Below are 18324 nucleotides of genomic sequence, written 5' to 3'. Positions count from 1 at the left end.
ATTGATTGATGACAAACTGACATGTTGGTTGTCAAATGTGCGGATTGATTGATAATTATTTGTTTATGGTTACATTGCTTTGATTGATTGGTAACCAATTGACTGAGTGGCGGATTAATTGATTTCCGTGATTGACTTGGTTGACTGAAAGTAATTGAATATATGCAAGATTGATTAATTGATGATGATTGATTGATTGATTGATTGATTGATTGACGAATTGATTGATTGATTCATTGATTGATTGGACTTTTTATGAGTAATTGATTTGTCCAATTTGATGCATTTTTGATTAATGATTGGCCTTTGACCTAGTAATAACGGATCAGCTAATGATAGCATCTTGATTTATTATTAGTTTATCACTGTTGGCCCATTGGTTTATTAGCTTATAGTGGGTAAAAGATAGTTGATTGGAATTGATTAATTGATTATCGGTTAACTTGTGTAAGTAGGATTTGTGAATTGTGGAAGTGGACCTTTACCATCTTTCACTGAGCTGTTTATTATAAATTCAAAATCAACTTAAATCTTTGATTTAATTGGTTAATTAAGTAAACTACACTGGTGTCCATTGCCCTTCTTCAACAACACTAAAATTCATATTTTTAATACGGTTGGATTCAAATTCATATTTGCATATATTTGTACATGGTACACATGCCTTGTGTATAACAGGATTATATCACAACTCGCACTGAATTTAAAATACACATGAGTGGTTTTGATTTGTGACAACTTCTGATTTGTGCATAATCTGAGCAGCATTTAATTCAATCATACTAATAAATAAAATAATTAAGTCAAAAAGTGTGGTTGAAGTAAATAAAGTCAAAGAAAAGTTAGTTGGATTATCGTCTGTTGGGATTTACAAAAAGTGTGTTTGAATAGACAATTTTTGGGAAAAAGTGGTCTGTTGTCTAATTTGGGGATTGCTCAGTATTTACAACAAGGTTACTTTGTGAAGTAAAAAGTTCAGAACCTTTCGCTTTCCAATTTCCCATACAAATGATAAAGAAATTCAGAAATAAAAATCTGTGTGTGGCAATGGGCGCAGGTACAGCAAAGGCTACCACCCCAGTGGAGATGATAGAGAAAATAATCCCCTCGTGCAGGGAATTGATAACAAATCTAAAAAATTTAATAAAAGATGGGCAGAAATTGACCAGCCCTGGTCGCCAGAGGGTACCTTCGATCCAGAAGTGATAAAAACATTGCAATTGCTCGTCAATACATGCAAAACAGAACAGAAGAAAGGCAGAAAATAGCAGAGAAGAAAAGAACTGCATCGCAAGAAAGAACATGCCCAGAAGAGCAAGATCAAGAGACACTCAGAAAACTCAACCAAATACAGTTGACAGGACACAAAAACAAAGAGAAGAAGCAAGCACCAGTAATGCAGTATCAGCCACAGCCAAATCAACCGCAGCCACCCTTAACACCAGCCACGCAGGTCACTACTCAGCCTCAATATCCTCAACCGGTCTATGGTCAACCCCAGGGATGAAGAGGAGAAAACAGAGGAGATACTGGACCAGGTGACAAAGGCAATGGGAATACAGGCCCCTTCATGCCACGATGCTTTAATTGCGGCAGAGTGGGCCATCAAGCTCGCAACTGTGGGAGACCAGGAGGAGGAAACCCTAGAGGGGGATATGCCTTCAGACAGCGTGGACCCCGAGTACAACAATGGCAACAACAGCAGCCACCAATGGGACCGGTAAACCCTTACAGGGGGCCGGCACCAGGATTCTAGGAGTGCCCAGAGAACCCGAAAGGGGGGTGTCAGCTGGTGGTGTCTAAACCGGAAAACGATCCAACAATTTGGGTAAAAGTAAACAATCGTCCATTGAAACTGATGGCAGATTGCGGAGCTACTTTTACCTGTATCCGGCCTCATGATTCTACATACCTTCCTATGTCTGGCAAGTACGTTCGGACAATCGGATTTGAGGGAATAAAACAGCTGATACCTTCCACAAAACCTGTGGAGCTCCGCTACAAGAATCAAAAAACTACAATACCTATTCTTGTTTCAGAACAAACCCCCATTGGACTACTTGGAAGAGATGCATTGTGCAGATTGAAGTGTACAATAAAATGCACACCAGACGGCTGTTTGGTGGAAGTGCCACATGAATATGATCATCAAATGACCATGAAAGCAGAAACTGAAGCACCAGTGGTCTACTGGATTGGAAATCTCAGTCAAGATCTGATTGAACCAGCAAGAGTGTGGGGAAAGTTCATCTCTGCAAACTTACCGGGAGCTAGGATACCAGAATATGCACTACACTGCACGCTCCAGTATTTCAAAGATCCCACCAACTCAGATCCAGATGAGTGGCTGAAAACCCAACCGAAACAAGTTGTATAACAGGATGTATAATCTTGGGCCGACAAGGTGTTGCAATGAAGATAAATAACGATGTTATTTGAACCAGGAACATAAGAATCGAGGGGAGCATTCCTCATGTGACTCTAATGATTGCTGAAGATTACGAACAGAAGCATATTGGGGCAATGATGGCAGAATCAGAAGAGGCTATCTTTGTAACGACAAAAGAAAACCCAGCTGTCTGGATAAGTGAAGATCAGCAATTTATTAAAATTATGATCTCAGCACAAGGAGTTGGTCAACCACAGACTGTACAAATGACAAATGAGTCAATGTTGTCTGTCACACCTGACAGGAACTTCATGGAAGAAATGTCAGAACAGGTTCAAGAGAGCTTGTGGTCCCAATACAACACCGAAGCATTTCTGACATTCAGAAGCTATAAGGAAAGCACCCAGACCAAGGACAGTCAGAGAAATGATGAAATTCTTGGGGATTAAAGGTTATAGTTCGGCATGGATTGAGAATTACACAGAACTCACAGGGCCCCTGAGAGCTATGATTAAAAGACACTGGAAGCAGTCAATTGCATTGTAATCTCATTTGGACACAAGAAGGTCACCTGGCATTTGCGACAATTAAACAGAAATTGTTAGAGGCACCAGCATTGACATTGTCTGATTATTCTAAAAATTTTGTGATGTATGTCTCGTCATCTCCTGAGGGCAAGCATGCCTGTGCTGTTCTTGCTCAACCCACGGGTACGGGGACTAGCCCCCAACCTATTGCATATTATTCTTCTGCTTATTCAGAAGTGGAGATGTGCCTTGCCCCATGCTATAGAGATCTGATAGGAGTTATAGTATAGTATAGAATGTATGAGAAAGCATCAGGCCTTACAATGGGCTATCCATTGACAATTGTGACCCATCACAGTCTGAGAAATCTCTTAAACCATGGCAAGTTCACTTTGACGATGCCTAGAATTAGAGACTATCATAGGCTTTTAGAACAAGAGGATGTTACTTTAGCCAGGTGTAATACGATTAACCCGGCCGACACTTTGCCGACTCCTGATGATGGGGAGCCGCATGACTGTGTAGTAGAAGCAGAAAAATATTCTAAACTTCGATCAGACCTACAAGCACTCCCACTCCGGGAGCCAGATTTAGAATATTGGACTGATGGGTCTTGTTACAGAATGGGAGATAAATTAAGTGAGTAAGTTAAAATTCACCACAATTTTACAGTCAGTGTTTCTGATCAAATGACTCAAAGTTTGGAGGTTGTGAGTTTGATCTATAGTTGACTCAGTGAGATTTTAAGTCTGACCTTTTTAAAGTTTTAAGAACAATCAGCACTCACACTTAGATAAAGGTGAGTGACATAAGCAGATGGGTAATCTGTCTCTATGTGACTGGATGTTGGTTTGACTGCAGCTGGAACATTTTAAATAGTTTTAATCTGTGAACTCTGCTGTCTTTGTGTTTTTATATTAATATGATGTGTTCATGTTCATGTCTTTGTGTTTTAATGTTAATATGATGTGTTCATGTTCATGTCTTTGTGTTTTAATATTAATATGATGTGTTCATGTTCATGTCTTTGTGTTTTAATATTAATATGATGTGTTCATGTTCATGTCTTTGTGTTTTTATATTAATATGATGTGTTCATGTTCATGTCTTTGTGTTTTTATATTAATATGATGTGTTCATGTTCATGTGCTTTGTGTTTTTATATTAATATGATGTGTTCATGTTCATGTGCTTTTGGGGACAAATGAAGTAATTTATTTATTGAAAAGTTCAAATATGAAACAAACAACAGCATTAGACAACATTTATTTCAAAGTGGATACAACATGAATTAAATCTGTGTTATATTAAAATTTCATATTTTGCCAACCAGTGAAATACAGGCATCACTTGAGTTTAAATGCTGACAGATGATCTAAAGCAACTTTTATATCACAGTTCTACAACAAATCAAAGAGACCAAAAAGGAACCAACTTGATCCTCTGATTGCACTCAGCACTGATTGTTATCTAAACTTTTGCAGCAGGTAAGTACAGCTCTTTAAAGGATCGGACAGCGCTGTTGAGATTGAGATCCCTGGAATTGAGATTTCAGTGCCTGTATTTCAGCTTCAGACCTTGCCTGCTTCTCATACATTTCTTTCATCATTTCCTTCATTGCAGCCAACATGTCATTGTTGTGTTTGGTCTTCAGTTCTTCCAGCTCTTTGTTCCTCTCGGCCTCACGCTCTTTCAGGATTCGTTCTTTCACCTTCTCGATGGCTTCTTCAGCTTTCTCGAACATTTCTGTGGTGTAGTGTGACCCTCCATTGTCCTGAATCATCTTCTCTACTTTATCCAGAAGCTGACTGACTTGTGACCGGTCGTCAGCATCGTTGTTGAAGACGTGATAACGGCCGTCACACTTCTTGATGATGTCGCTCAAGTCCTCGCTCTTTGAGAGAAACTCTTCAATGGTTTGTTTCTTCAGTCTGTCTCCATGAGTGAACAGTATCATTGTGTATTTAGGTGCATCTTCACCAAACGTTTGTTGAATCAGTCTCACTGTTTGTCTCTCCTCCTCTGTGAATCTGCCCAGCTGGAGAACCACCAGGAAGGCATGTGGACCAGGAGAAGACAAAGCCATGCACTCCCTGATCATCTTCCAGGCATCTTCATTGGTTAAAGTTGTGTCAAACAGTCCTGGAGTATCGATGACTGAAACCTTTCGCCCTTCAATCTCTCTTCTTTCTTTCTTGCACTCTGATGTGACAGAGTCTGCATCTAGTTCGGATTCAAACACTTCATCACCTAAGATGGTGTTTCCTGTTGAACTCTTCCCCACTCCCGTCTTCCCAACCAGAACAATCCTCCACTCATCAGAACCTGCAGACAAACACACAGAAACACACAGAAACACACAGGGACATTACATTAACATCATGTTTAACATTACAAACATTACAACTGAATTCTTATAAAAAGTACCTGTAGAGGTTGCAGCACACATGATGAATATCTGAGAAGACCAAATGATCTCTGTGTTGGACGTCTCTTTTGAAAATGAATGGCTAATCTTTTCTGAATGTTGTAATAAGTTCAGACTTCTTATCTCCTGATGGGCGTTCACTCTGGTCTCTGCAGGGCTGAACTTTCTGTCATTGGTCTGAACATAACGTGACAGCCATATGATGATAAACGGTAAATGCTGTTAACCTTCAGTCCTATAAAAACCTCTACACTGACACTGTTAGTGATACATTCATTTTATGACAACTACAGTGGATACTCAGGAGGTTCATGGTAAACTATATTTAAAGTCACATCTTTTCTGCAGCATCAGGACTTTGTTGATTGGAATCACTGTCCAAGTGGACTTATACTAATAATGACTTCATTTAAAACATGTAAATGTTTCCTGATCTCCATGGTAACCAGATGAAATGTAATATTTAGAACAATAGTATTCCATTAGCTTTATTTAATATAAAAGTTATAATGTAAGATCATGCCAAACTAGTTGATATGGTGTTAGGTAGGAAGGAAGGAAGGAAGGAAGGAAGGAAGGATGTAAGATCATGCCACACTAGTTGATATGGTGTTAGGTAGGAAGGAAGGAAGGAAGGAAGGAAGGAAGGATGTAAGATCATGCCGAACTAGTTGATATGGTGTTAGGTAGGAAGGAAGGAAGGAAGGTAGGTAGGAAGGAAGGAAGGAAAGTAGGAAGGAAGGAAGGAAGGAAGGAAGGATGTAAGATCATGCCAAACTAGTTGATATGGTGTTAGGTAGGAAGGAAGGAAGGAAGGAAGGATGTAAGATCATGCCAAACTAATTGATATGGTGTTAGGTAGGAAGGAAGGAAGGAAGGAAGGAAGGAAGGAAGGATGTAAGATCATGCCGAACTAGTTGATATGGTGTTAGGTAGGAAGGAAGGAAGGAAGGAAGGAAGGAAGGAAGGAAGGTGTTTTATTGACTATTTACTGTTTTTAAGCAAGTTGAATTATTTGGTACAAAGTTTTTATGGTTACACCACTTAGACATTTTTACCATACTCCTCTAATATATTCTCTCTAAATGGATTAAAAGCAGAAATTTGATGCTGGGTCCACAAAAACAGAATGTGTGAAGTTATTCATACGTTTAAATTTAAACTGAACCTCGTGGAGACTAAACATCAGTGATAAAAACATATTTAAAGAGTCAGTTATGAATCTCTTTAAATAACAACAACAACATTATAGTTTATATCTGTTCAAGTTTATATGAACCATGTTTGACTATAAGGAAAATATCATTATCATTATTATTATTATTATTATTATTATTATCATTATTATTATTATTATTATTATTATTATTATTATTATTATTATTATTATTATTATTATCATTCTTCGTATCTTTTGACATGAAGTTCTGTAATGAGCTGAATCTGTTTTCAGGTTCTGAGCGTTTGATTCGTTCTCCCTGCAGCAGTAGACGGGTGGAGTTAACGTTCTCCCTGCAGCAGTAGACGGGTGGAGTTAACGTTCTCCCTGCAGCAGTAGACGGGTGGAGTTAACGTTCATATTGTAATTAAAGTGAGTCATGTGATGTGAAGCCGAACCCTGCAAACAGCCTGAAGGTAATTATTATAATTATTATAATAATTATTATATTAATAATAATTATTCATAAAGAGAAGTTCTGCAGACGCTGTTAAAACGATTCAACAGTAAATTCTGAGTTGTTTCTGCTTTTATTAACGTTTAAAATAGTCAAAATGTTTCTCTGATCAGTGACATCACTCTGATGCTGCTGCTCGCTGACCTTAACTAGTAGATATACATACATATACACATATATATATATATATATATATATATGTATATGTATAATATATAATATATATATATGTATGTGTATATGTATTTATTATTAGTATAGATGAAACACACTCACCGACTTTCTCTCCGGCCATCTTGGCGATGCCGTCGCTCCCCAGCGCGTTGGACAGGAAGTTTGCCATTTCAGAGTCAGACTGAGAGTTCGGAGGGAAGCTGCTGCTGTTATACTCTCTGCAGGTGAACACACCCCCCCCCCTCAGGGACAGGTGTGTCTGCAGGTACCCCCCCCCCCCCCTCCCCTCTCAGGGTGTGTCTGCAGGTAACCCAGGTAACTGCAGGTGAGCATGCTCAGACTGACAGGGAGGGAGGGAGATGTGCTCGTCTCTACAGGAGTGTCTGCAGGGTCGACCTGTCACACAGGTCTGAGACACACACACACACCCACACACACACACTCTCTCTCACACACACCCACACACTCTCTCTCACACACACCCACCCACCCACACACCCTGACTCTGGACTGCAGGCTGCATGAGAGCAGCTGAGGTGAACCCTCATAGATCAGTACAGGAATGTACAAGTGTTTGTGTCTAGGTGTGTGTGTGTGTGTGTGTGTGTGTGTGTGTGTGTGTGTCCTCCCTCCACAGGAATGTAAAGAAGCATCATGACTCATAAACAGGTTATATTTCAGTGTTTTATGATCATTGAACCAATCAGAATCAGTTCAACATCACAAACACTGAATGAGCCAATCAGGACGCAGACTGTTGATTTTAATAGCAGCTGCATCAGAAACAGGAAGTGTGTGTGTGTGTTTGTTTTCCTATCCTGGTGGGGACCGACTCCTGGTTTCCATGGGAACGAGCAAACAGCCTCCTGATAGGACTGGTCCCCACAAGGTTGGTGAACCCCAGAGGTCACACGTGGTACTGCAGTGTGGGGACCTTTAGAAAGGCTGGAACCCGGTCAGGGTCCCCACGAGGTAGTAAAACAGGTATGTGTGTGTGTAATAACTTCATATCTCTTCATGTCAGTAAATAAGGTTATTGATGGTCATGTGATCAGCTGAATATTAATCTGCAGTTATTTTTATGATGATATTTTCAGTTCATGTTTATGTTGATTTGTGTGTTTCTGTTGTCATGGTGACGCTAAACAACAGCTGCTCTCTGAAAGTCTCACCTGTCGATCAGCTCCAGCAGGTGGCAGCAGAGCTGTGTGTGTATGTGTGTGTGTGTGTGTGTGTGTGTGTGTGTGTGTGTGTGTGTGTCTCTGTGTGTGTGTGTGTGTGTGTGTGTGTGTGTGTGTGTGTGTGAGAGAGAGAGAGAGTATCTACACACAGTGAACCACTGATGCAGGAAGTTCATCCTCTGCTTGTTTAACTAGCTGGGAGTCGTTCATGGTCCAGATCAATCAATCAATCAATCTTTATTTATAAAGCTCCAAATCACAACAGAGTCATGTGAAGGCTCTTTCCACATAGAGCCCTAACCCTCAGAACCAGACTCAGAGTGGGAGAACATCTTTTAACAGGAAGAACCCTCAGAACCAGACTCAGAGTGGGAGAACATCTTTTAACAGGAAGAACCCTCAGAACCAGACTCAGAGTGGGAGAACATCTGCCTGGACCGGTTGGAGTAGAGAGGAGAGACAGAGGAAGAGGAGGAGAGACAGAGGAAGGAGAGGAGAGAGAGGAGAGACAGAGGAAGAGGAGGAGAGACAGAGGAAGGAGAGGAGAGAGAGGAAGGAGAGGAAGGAGAGGAGAGAGAAAGGAAGGAGAGGAGAGAGAGGAGAGAGAGGAGAGAGAGAGGAGAGAGAGGAAGGAGAGGAGAGAAAGGAAGGAGAGGAGAGAGAGGAAGGAGAGGAGAGAGAGGAAGGAGAGGAAGGAGAGGAAGGAGAGGAGAGAGAGGAAGGAGAGGAAGGAGAGGAGAGAGAGAAAGGAGAGGAGAGAGAGGAAGGAGAGGAAGGAGAGGAGAGAGAGGAAGGAGAGGAGAGAGAGGAAGGAGAGGAGAGAGAGGAAGGAGAGGAAGGAGAGGAGAGAGAGAAAGGAAGGAGAGGAGAGAGAGGAAGGAGAGAGAGAGAGGAAGGAGAGGAAGGAGAGGAGAGAGAGGAAGGAGAGGAGAGAGAGGAAGGAGAGGAGAGAGAGGAAGGAGAGGAAGGAGAGGAGAGAGAGAAAGGAAGGAGAGGAGAGAGAGGAAGCAGAGAGAGAGAGAAAGGAGAGAGAGGAAGGAGAGGAGAGAGAGGAAGGAGAGGAGAGAGAGGAAGGAGAGGAGAGAGAGGAAGGAGAGAGAGAGAGAGAGAGAGAGAAAGGAAGGAGAGGAGAGAGGAAGGAGAGGAAGGAGAGGAGAGAGAGAAAGGAAGGAGAGGAAGGAGAGGAGAGAGAGGAAGGAGAGGAGAGAGAGGAAGGAGAGGAGAGAGAGGAAGGAGAGGAAGGAGAGGAGAGAGAGAAAGGAAGGAGAGGAGAGAGAGGAAGGAGAGAGAGAGAGAAAGGAGAGAGAGGAAGGAGAGAGAGAGAGGAAGGAGAGGAGAGAGAGGAAGGAGAGGAGAGAGAGGAAGGAGAGGAAGGAGAGGAGAGAGAGAAAGGAAGGAGAGGAGAGAGAGGAAGCAGAGAGAGAGAGAAAGGAGAGAGAGGAAGGAGAGGAGAGAGAGGAAGGAGAGGAGAGAGAGGAAGGAGAGGAGAGAGAGGAAGGAGAGAGAGAGAGAGAGAGAGAAAGGAAGGAGAGGAGAGAGGAAGGAGAGGAAGGAGAGGAGAGAGAGAAAGGAAGGAGAGGAAGGAGAGGAGAGAGAGGAAGGAGAGGAGAGAGAGGAAGGAGAGGAGAGAGGAAGGAGAGGAAGGAGAGGAGAGAGAGAAAGGAAGGAGAGGAGAGAGAGGAAGGAGAGAGAGAGAGAAAGGAGAGAGAGGAAGGAGAGAGAGAGAGAGAGAAAGGAAGGAGAGGAGAGAGAGAGGAAGGAGAGGAGAGAGAGAAAGGAGAGGAGAGAGAGGAAGGAGAGAGAGAGAGAGAGAAAGGAAGGAGAGGAGAGAGGAAGGAGAGAGAGAGAGAAAGGAGAAAGAGGAAGGACAGGAGAGAGAGGAAGGAGAGGAAGGAGAGGAGAGAGAGGAAGGAGAGGAAGGAGAGGAGAGAGAGGAAGGAGAGAGAGAGAGGAAGGAGAGAGAGAGAAAGGAAGGAGAGGAGAGAGAGGAAGGAGAGGAGAGAGAGTGGAAGGAGAGGAGAGAGAGAGGAAGGAGAGGAAGGAGAGGAGAGAGAGGAAGGAGAGGAAGGAGAGGAGAGAAAGGAAGGAGAGGAGAGAGAGGAAGGAGAGGAGAGAGAGAGGACGGAGAGGAAAGAGAAAGGAAGGAGAGTAGAGAGAAAGGAAGGAGAGGAGAGAGAGGAAGGAGAGGAGAGAGAGGAAGGAGAGGAAGGAGAGGAGAGAGAAAGGAAGGAGAGGAGAGAGAGAGGACGGAGAGTAGAGAGAAAGGAAGGAGAGGAGAGAGAAAGGAAGGAGAGAGAGAGAGAAAGGAAGGAGAGGAGAGAGAGAGGAAGGAGAGGAGAGAGAGGAAGGAGAGAGGAGAGAGAGGAAGGAGAGAGAGAGAGAGGAAGGAGAGAGAGAGAGAAAGGAAGGAGAGGAGAGAGAGAGGAAGGAGAGGAGAGAGAGGAAGGAGAGAGGAGAGAGAGGAAGGAGAGAGAGAGAGAGGAAGGAGAGAGAGAGAGAGGAAGGAGAGAGAGAGAAAGGAAGGAGAGGAGAGAGAGGAAGGAAGGAGAGGAGAGAGAGGAAGGAGAGAGAGAGAAAGGAAGGAGAGGAGAGAGAGAGGAAGGAGAGGAGAGAGAGGAAGGAGAGAGGAGAGAGAGGAAGGAGAGAGAGAGAGAGGAAGGAGAGAGAGAGAGAGGAAGGAGAGAGAGAGAAAGGAAGGAGAGGAGAGAGAGGAAGGAAGGAGAGGTCTGGACTCGTTGAACTGTTGCTGCGCTTTTAGAAATCTTCATTAACCCTAACCCTTCATTTATTTTGTTTTAAGGAAAGGTATAAATATACAAAATGCAGAAGAGAAGATAATACAAAAACAAATAGAAATAATAATAAATTAAATTCCAAATTTGCATAATAGGCATATATACATATTTACATAAAGAACCAACTAAGATAAAATAATAATAGAAAACAAAAGTAAAAAAATACATAAATAATTATAAAAATAAATAAATGAAATGAAATAGAATTTGAATTAAACAATTAAATTAATTAATTCATAAAATATGTATATAAAATAAATAATTAAATGTGAATATAATGAAAGTCACAGCCCCAAATATAACCCACCCGCCATAAAAAGAACTAACGGTAATTATCCTTTTAAATGGAAAACTATAAAATGATAAAATGAAAAAAAAAAAAAAAAATCAGCAGTCTATTTATTTTAAGTGTACAATAAATTCTTAGAATTTAGGATTAAATAAAAGATTTAATCATTCTTCTTTTTTTTCAAAGTCCACATGTGAATTTACAGTCGGATGTTTCAGATTAATCAGACTTCAAGTCTTTATTATAAAGTTTAATAGACAGAAGCAAGTGAGTTTTATATGAGTTTTATACACTGAAACATCACAACCTTTACAGAGAGTAAACACATCCTGAAGAGTAACATGACACCATCTGACCTGACTGACTTTCCCCGTTAGACCAGTCAGACTTTGTACTTTGATACGAGTGAACTTTAACTGTCATTTTTCATCAGTGATTCAATGAGGAAACAGCAGCCTGCATACACACAGGACCAATGAAGAAGAAAATTGGGTGTCTGCAACACCACACCCAGCAGGTACAAGGAAACTAATAATGTCACGCACTGAGCTTGGTTTTCCCCACTTACCATCAGAATGTAATACAAAGACATTCTTGATTTATTGCCAGACACACACAAACAGAATTATTGTTTTTTTCTAGTTACATCCTCATTCCTGTTTTGACAGCAGTTTCTGTCTTAATCCTTCACAATCCTTTTTGATTCACCTCATTTACCTCACAAATTTACTAGCTGCATCATAAACCATATTTTTGCTTTATGATAATAATGCAGTACTTGAATGCTTGTTTGACATGAAACGTTTTCCACACTTATTTCTGAAGTATAGAAGCAGATACCAGCCTTGTTTACAATAGCTTGACTTTGTCCTGTTGTCTTGGTTCATATGAGTTATACTAACCTGTGGAGTTTCACACATTCAGGGTTTCTCACTATTCTTGTTATTGAAGCACAGATGCTGGCACAGACAGTGTTGGCAATGATTCATACAAAACAACACTGATGCATGCGAATGAGGATACAGAAATGTCAGCCTTACCGTCACCTGGTAATCTTCTTCCTGGAGACATAATAAAATGAATGATTGCCAAATTGACCTCAGTCCGACCCTCTAGGGGGGTCTGGCCCTCCTTTGAAGGCATTTACTCAGGAGCTTTACATGGTGATGAATGTGGAGGTGAAGATGAAGGCCCATGATCTGCAGTTCAGCAAGTAAAGTCCATTTAATTTTATATTGTGTACTGTGTGTATAGTTTGTGTCATTATTTAGTTTTAAACAATTAATGCATGTAATACGTCATATTATATGGAAACACAATTAAAAAGACAAGAAACTGTTGCAATAATGTTATATTTCATTGTGTGACCAGACACTTCACCTGGTGACCCGTCAGATCATGAAGATGGGAACCAACAGGAGTTTGCCCCAAGTTGTAGCAGCAGTGACACAGAAGAGGCTCCACATGCTTCTCATCCCAAACTGTACCAACTGCAGGGTATTTAACCTAATCATTAAGATCATCAAGGAAAGCCTCAACAAACATTAATGACACTCTAGTTGGATTACTAAAATTACATTCTAGGCACTGATGTAAGACTAGATTAAAGGTTTGTCTTTTTTGTACAATGTCTGATAACTGTTTAATATTTAAGTGTACTTTAAGTGAACTTAAGAGACACTGTAAGCACTAATATCAGGCAGGATTGAGGATTGTTACTATATTTTTTCCCCCACAACTTTTGAACAGTGTATACCATACTGTGAAATTACTGACATAGAAATAAACAGTTTTGGCATCAATACTGTATCATTTATTATTATTTAGAGTGTAGATCCAGTACCACCCCCTTTGAGAAAAGCTGCCCTCATGGCTGGAATGTAGAATTTGATAAGATCAGTTTCCTGTGCTGGTGGGTCCCATTCTCAGTGTGAAAACTATTTTCTCTATACATACATACAGTGCCTATAAAGTATTCACCCCCTTGGATGTTTTCCACTTTTATTGCTTTTATGAATTGAATCATGGTCAATATAATTTGGCTTTTAAAAGAAATACCGAAAAAAAACCTCTTCAGTGTAAAAGTGAAAACAGATTTCTAAAAAAAAATATAAATATTAAAGCTGCAAGCAGCTGCTGCCCAAGCTCCCCCACGCACCGCCCCGTACGCGCATGCCGGTGCATGCTGCAGTTACACGGCAGACACAGTGGGCACGTAGACATCTTGGCACCCGGGCTCGTAATGAACATTGTGTGATGGGGCTAAGGCACATTGCATGTGTCCACTAGGTGGCGCTAGAGATCACCCACCAATTACATGTCATGTTGCAGTGTGTGATGTGGAGAACACATCCTGTAAATTTCATGTAAATAGGATAATGTTTGTCATGTGAGGCTGACTTCCTGTGTCCAGTAGGTGGCGCTGTGTATATGAAGCAGTATTGATGCATAGATGTGTTCAGGGTGGGACCCTCTACATGCGTAATGAATTTGGTGTAGACGGGACAATGTCTGTAGGAGTTATAAAGACTTCCTGCTTTATGGCGAAGCATCGAAATTGTTTGCACAGCCACGCCCAACAGGAAGAAGTCATAAAAAAGCTGTTGATAACTTTTCATCTCCAATGTCTCAAGATGATTCTGTGTCAATTTGAAGTGGATGGGATGAAATCTCTAGGACTAGTTTGTTCAAATATGAGGCCTGGAAATGACCAAAAAACTCAGCAAAATATAGCATTTTTCCCAAGATGGCCGACTTCCTGTTGGACTTAGGGTATGGGTCCAAATGGCGTTTTTGTGCGTCTGGAGATGATACATAAACCTAGCGAGTTTCATTCTTCTATGTCAATCGGGAAGGCTGAGGTTCAATTTTGAAATATTCAAGGGGGCGCTATTGAGCCGTTTAGCCACGCCCATCCCATTGAAGTATATAGGATGTTAAATGACCACACTCCAGACGTGTGTGTTGAGTTTCATTACCGTGGACGCATCCTTTGCCCCTGAGAACTGTAATCGTATTATCATGGCGTTGAATGTGTTGTCATGGCAACGGTATTTGATGATGGGTCACGAGTTGCAGAATGTAGCATCACCAAGGTCTTATGTCTCAGCTGAGTTAATTTCAGGTGGAAATACTTAAGATTATGGGAGTAATTAATGAACAAATGAAGCAAGTGACTTCCTGTTGCCAGTAGGTGGCGCTATGACTGTCACTAAATATGAGACTGTACATGTGTTCAGACCAGGACGCTGAACAAGCATATTAAATTTGGAAAAGCTCAGACCATGTTGAGTCAAGTTATGAGGGTTTGAAATTTCATGGCGAAGGATCGAATGGTGAAGGAAATTGTCGGCGCCGCCACGGCCAAACCGGATCCCTAATCAGAAAGTTTTTGATAACTTTTCATCTCCAATGTCTCAAGATGTTTCTGAGTGAATTTGAAGTCGGTCAGATTAAATCTCTAGGACAAGTTCGTTAAAGTACGAGGCGTGGAAAACACCAAAATGATGCCAAAAACGCAGATTCGATACAAAATGGCCGACTTCCTGTAGGAGTGAGGGCATAGGTCCAAGAGACTTTTTAGTGCGTCTTTACACGATACATATGTGTACCGAATTTCGTTTGTCTTGGACAATCTCAGGGGTGGGGCTCGCTTTTTTTAATTTTCTAGGGGGCGCTATTGAGCCATTTTTTCTCGCCCATTTTCATGATCCTTAAAATATCAAATGTTTAATAATAATAATAATTTCTACAGATACAATAGGGCCTTCGCACTGTAGTGCTTGGGCCCTAATAATAAGAATCGGTACAATTACAATAGGGCCTTCGCACTGTAGTGCTTGGGCCCTAACAAGCAAAAAAAATGAAGAGATGTTGACCATAATTACATCACTTCTTCTTTGGGTCATGTCCTAGAGCCAACATGCTTTGTTTTAAATATGCAGGATAATAGTTAAAAATAGAAATTATTAGTGTGTGTGTGTGTGTGAGTATGTCGGTAGTGTTTTATATTCTATAAGCCAGTATCGTTGGTTCGATTTCCATACCTTTGCTGCGGGTCATTCTCCTCTCTGTTTCCTGTTGGCTTCTATGCCACTGACTAAATAAAGGCAAAAAAATGTATCTTTAAAAACAAAACAATAAATATATGAGGTAGATTAGGTTTATTATTTCCTTTTCTTCAGGCAATAAAATGAATTGGACTGTTTCAGAGTATCCAGATTTAATTCAATAGTTCCTGAAAAAGAACTGAACTCTTGATTTAATAATAAAACAGGATTTCAACTTTTTATTAGGTTGATCTCAATATCACATCTTTATTAGTTCAGTTGACACAGAATGACATCTTTGTTCTTGGGTGACATCAATCAGAAACATTGTCTATTAAATAAATGCTAAAAGTGAATAAAAGAAAAGTTATAATACAGACAAGTAAACCAGAGTGACTGCAGAGAAGAAATAAAAAAATATATACTGATGGCAATGTTCATTTTACACCCACTAGGTGGCACCACATCAAAAGTAATCACCCATCAGAGGAATGTGAACTTCTTCTATTCATGGATTCTACAGAACACAAATCAACAAGTTCAGTGGTTAAAGCAGAATATAACCAAATATTTTAATGACAGTGTTTAATACTATCAAATGTTAACCTGCACTAAATATCTCTTAAACATGTGAAGAGGAAAAGAAGACATGAGAGCTGTGATATGAAAGTTCTACCTCAACAAACACAATGAATCATTCATTTAGATCAATGAGTGTGTAGAGACTTCTGGAGAGTTCCTCTCTAGATGAACTACTTATTCAAAGCACTCCCTACTGCCTTTCCCAAGTTTACAAAATATCCACGGATCTTTTTACCAGCTTCAGCCATTGCTTGACCAGCTTTCATCAGATAATATACTGGATTAGACCCCTCAGCTTGCTCTCTGGCATCATTCTCATGTCTGCGCTGCAACCTTTCTCTTTGCTCTTTGACTTCTCTGTCCTGCTGTTCCTTTAATTCATTCATCATGTTTGTTTTCTGCCTTTCTCTCTCCTCTCTCTCTCTCTTCCTCTCTGCCTCCCTCTCCTCTCTCTCCCTCTTCCACTCTTTCTCACTCTCCTCTTTCTCCCTCTTCCGCTCTTTCTCTCTCTCCTCTTTCTCCCTCTTCCGCTCTTTCTCTCTCTCCTCTCTCTCCCTCTTCCGCTCTTTCTCACTCTCCTCTCTCTTCCTCTTCCGCTCTTTCTCCCTCTCCTCTCTCTCACTCTTTCTCTCCTCCATCTCCTCCTTCTCCCTCTTCCTCTCCTTCTCCATCTCCTCCTTCTCCCTTTCTCTCTCTTCTCTATCTCTCTTTCTCTCTGCATCTCTCTCCTCCTTCTCCCTCTTCCTCTCCTCCTCCATCTCCTCCTCCCTCTTCCTCTCCTCCTCCCTCTTCTTCTCCTCCTCCATCTCCTCCTCCCTCTTCCTCTCCTCCTCCCTCTTCCTCTCCTCCTCCATCTCCTCCTCCCTCTTCCTCTCCTCCTCCCTCTTCCTCTCCTCCTCCATCTCCTCCTCCCTCTTCCTCTCCTCACCCATCTCTTCCTCTTTCATCTCCCTCTCTCTCTCAGCCTGGAATTGAGCAATCATTCTCTCCATATGTGTACCGAATTTCGTTTGTGTAGGACAATCTCAGGGGTGGGGCTCGCTTGTTTTAATTTTCTAGGGGGCGCTACAGAGCCATTTTGCCACGCCCATTTATGCAAACCATAAAATATCAAATTTTTCGCCGGGTCTGACTAGCATGCAAACTTTGGTGAGTTTCGGGGCACGTTCAGGGGGGCAAAAAGGCTGTTACTTTATAGGAACGATAATACAGTTTTTCACAATTGTTAACACCCGTTTCTCAAAACAATAACAGCTTTTTTCAAACTGAACACACAGATCTGAAAACCTCACACACAAAATGCTAAACCTGACACTCCCTTTGCAAGACGACTCTTTGCCATCAAATCTCTTACCTGTTCACAAAATGGAACTCGTGTTTTTATTTGGTACACACAGCCATTTTTTCAAATGACACACACATACCATTCATTGAGTACACACAACTAAGCATTTGTCTGCACACTACCAAGCATTTACAGCACACTTAGGTGCAAAACTGAAAACACAATTATAGAAACAGAACACACCATATGAATGACAATGACTTTGGAAAATGTGCCTTTTCTCCTTTTGTAAAATGTCTGTAGGCCTACTTTTGTATAGTCAAACATAAAACAGCACACAAATATGCAACCAAAAAAAGTTATTTTAGCACACACAGAACAGTACAGTACAGTAAACTGTCCCCCCCTCACAAAAAAAAATTAGCCATCATGCCTCCGGTTCCTGTCAGGCCAGAGGGCCTCATCGACATCACAGGCAATGTGCTCCCTGTCTAGGCAGCGTTGGAAGAATCGCCTTGAGTGGCGAATGAAGCCCTGACAGGCCTCCACACTGACGTCGCCACAAGCCTCCTCCATGGCCTGGAGCAGTGGGGCCCGGCCCTGTGGGTTCCGTTCATACACCTTCCACCTCCATGCTGAAAAGAATTCCTCTATTGGATTAAGGAAAGGAGAGTAAGGTGGAAGAAATAGCGTGGAAAAGCGTGGGTGGTCCTGGAACCACCCACGCACTAGAGCAGCCCTATGGAAACTGACGTTGTCCCAGATGACAATATAATGGATCCGATGTGGGACATCCATCCGACCAGGTGGTATTAGCAGGTCATGCAGGCCATCCAGGAAGGCAAGGAGACGGGCAGTATTATAGGCCCCTAGGTGGGCATGATGGTGGAGGATGTCATGATGATTCATGGCCGAAAATGCAAATACTGTGAGCACACTGTATTCTATT

General features: G+C 41.5%; 1 protein-coding gene across 1 annotated transcript in view; it reads right to left on the bottom strand.

Annotated features, from left to right (window-relative positions):
• LOC128373215 (GTPase IMAP family member 8-like) overlaps positions 1-7363 on the bottom strand; it is a 48387-nt gene extending 41024 nt beyond the window's left edge. Inside the window, exons 1-2 of the mRNA XM_053333509.1 lie at positions 7297-7363; positions 4628-5241 (exon numbers count right to left, since the gene is read on the bottom strand). Of these exons, the coding sequence (XP_053189484.1) occupies positions 4628-5241; positions 7297-7363 (681 nt within the window). The remainder of the gene's footprint in view (positions 1-4627; positions 5242-7296) is intronic.
• Positions 7364-18324: the final 10961 nt, after the last annotated feature.

Source organism: Scomber japonicus, chromosome 14 (genome assembly GCF_027409825.1).
Source record: "Scomber japonicus isolate fScoJap1 chromosome 14, fScoJap1.pri, whole genome shotgun sequence".
Taxonomy (NCBI): Eukaryota; Metazoa; Chordata; class Actinopteri; order Scombriformes; family Scombridae; genus Scomber; species Scomber japonicus.
The sequence above is the reverse complement of the archived record's forward strand: the minus strand, read 5'-3'. Positions and strand labels throughout refer to the sequence as shown.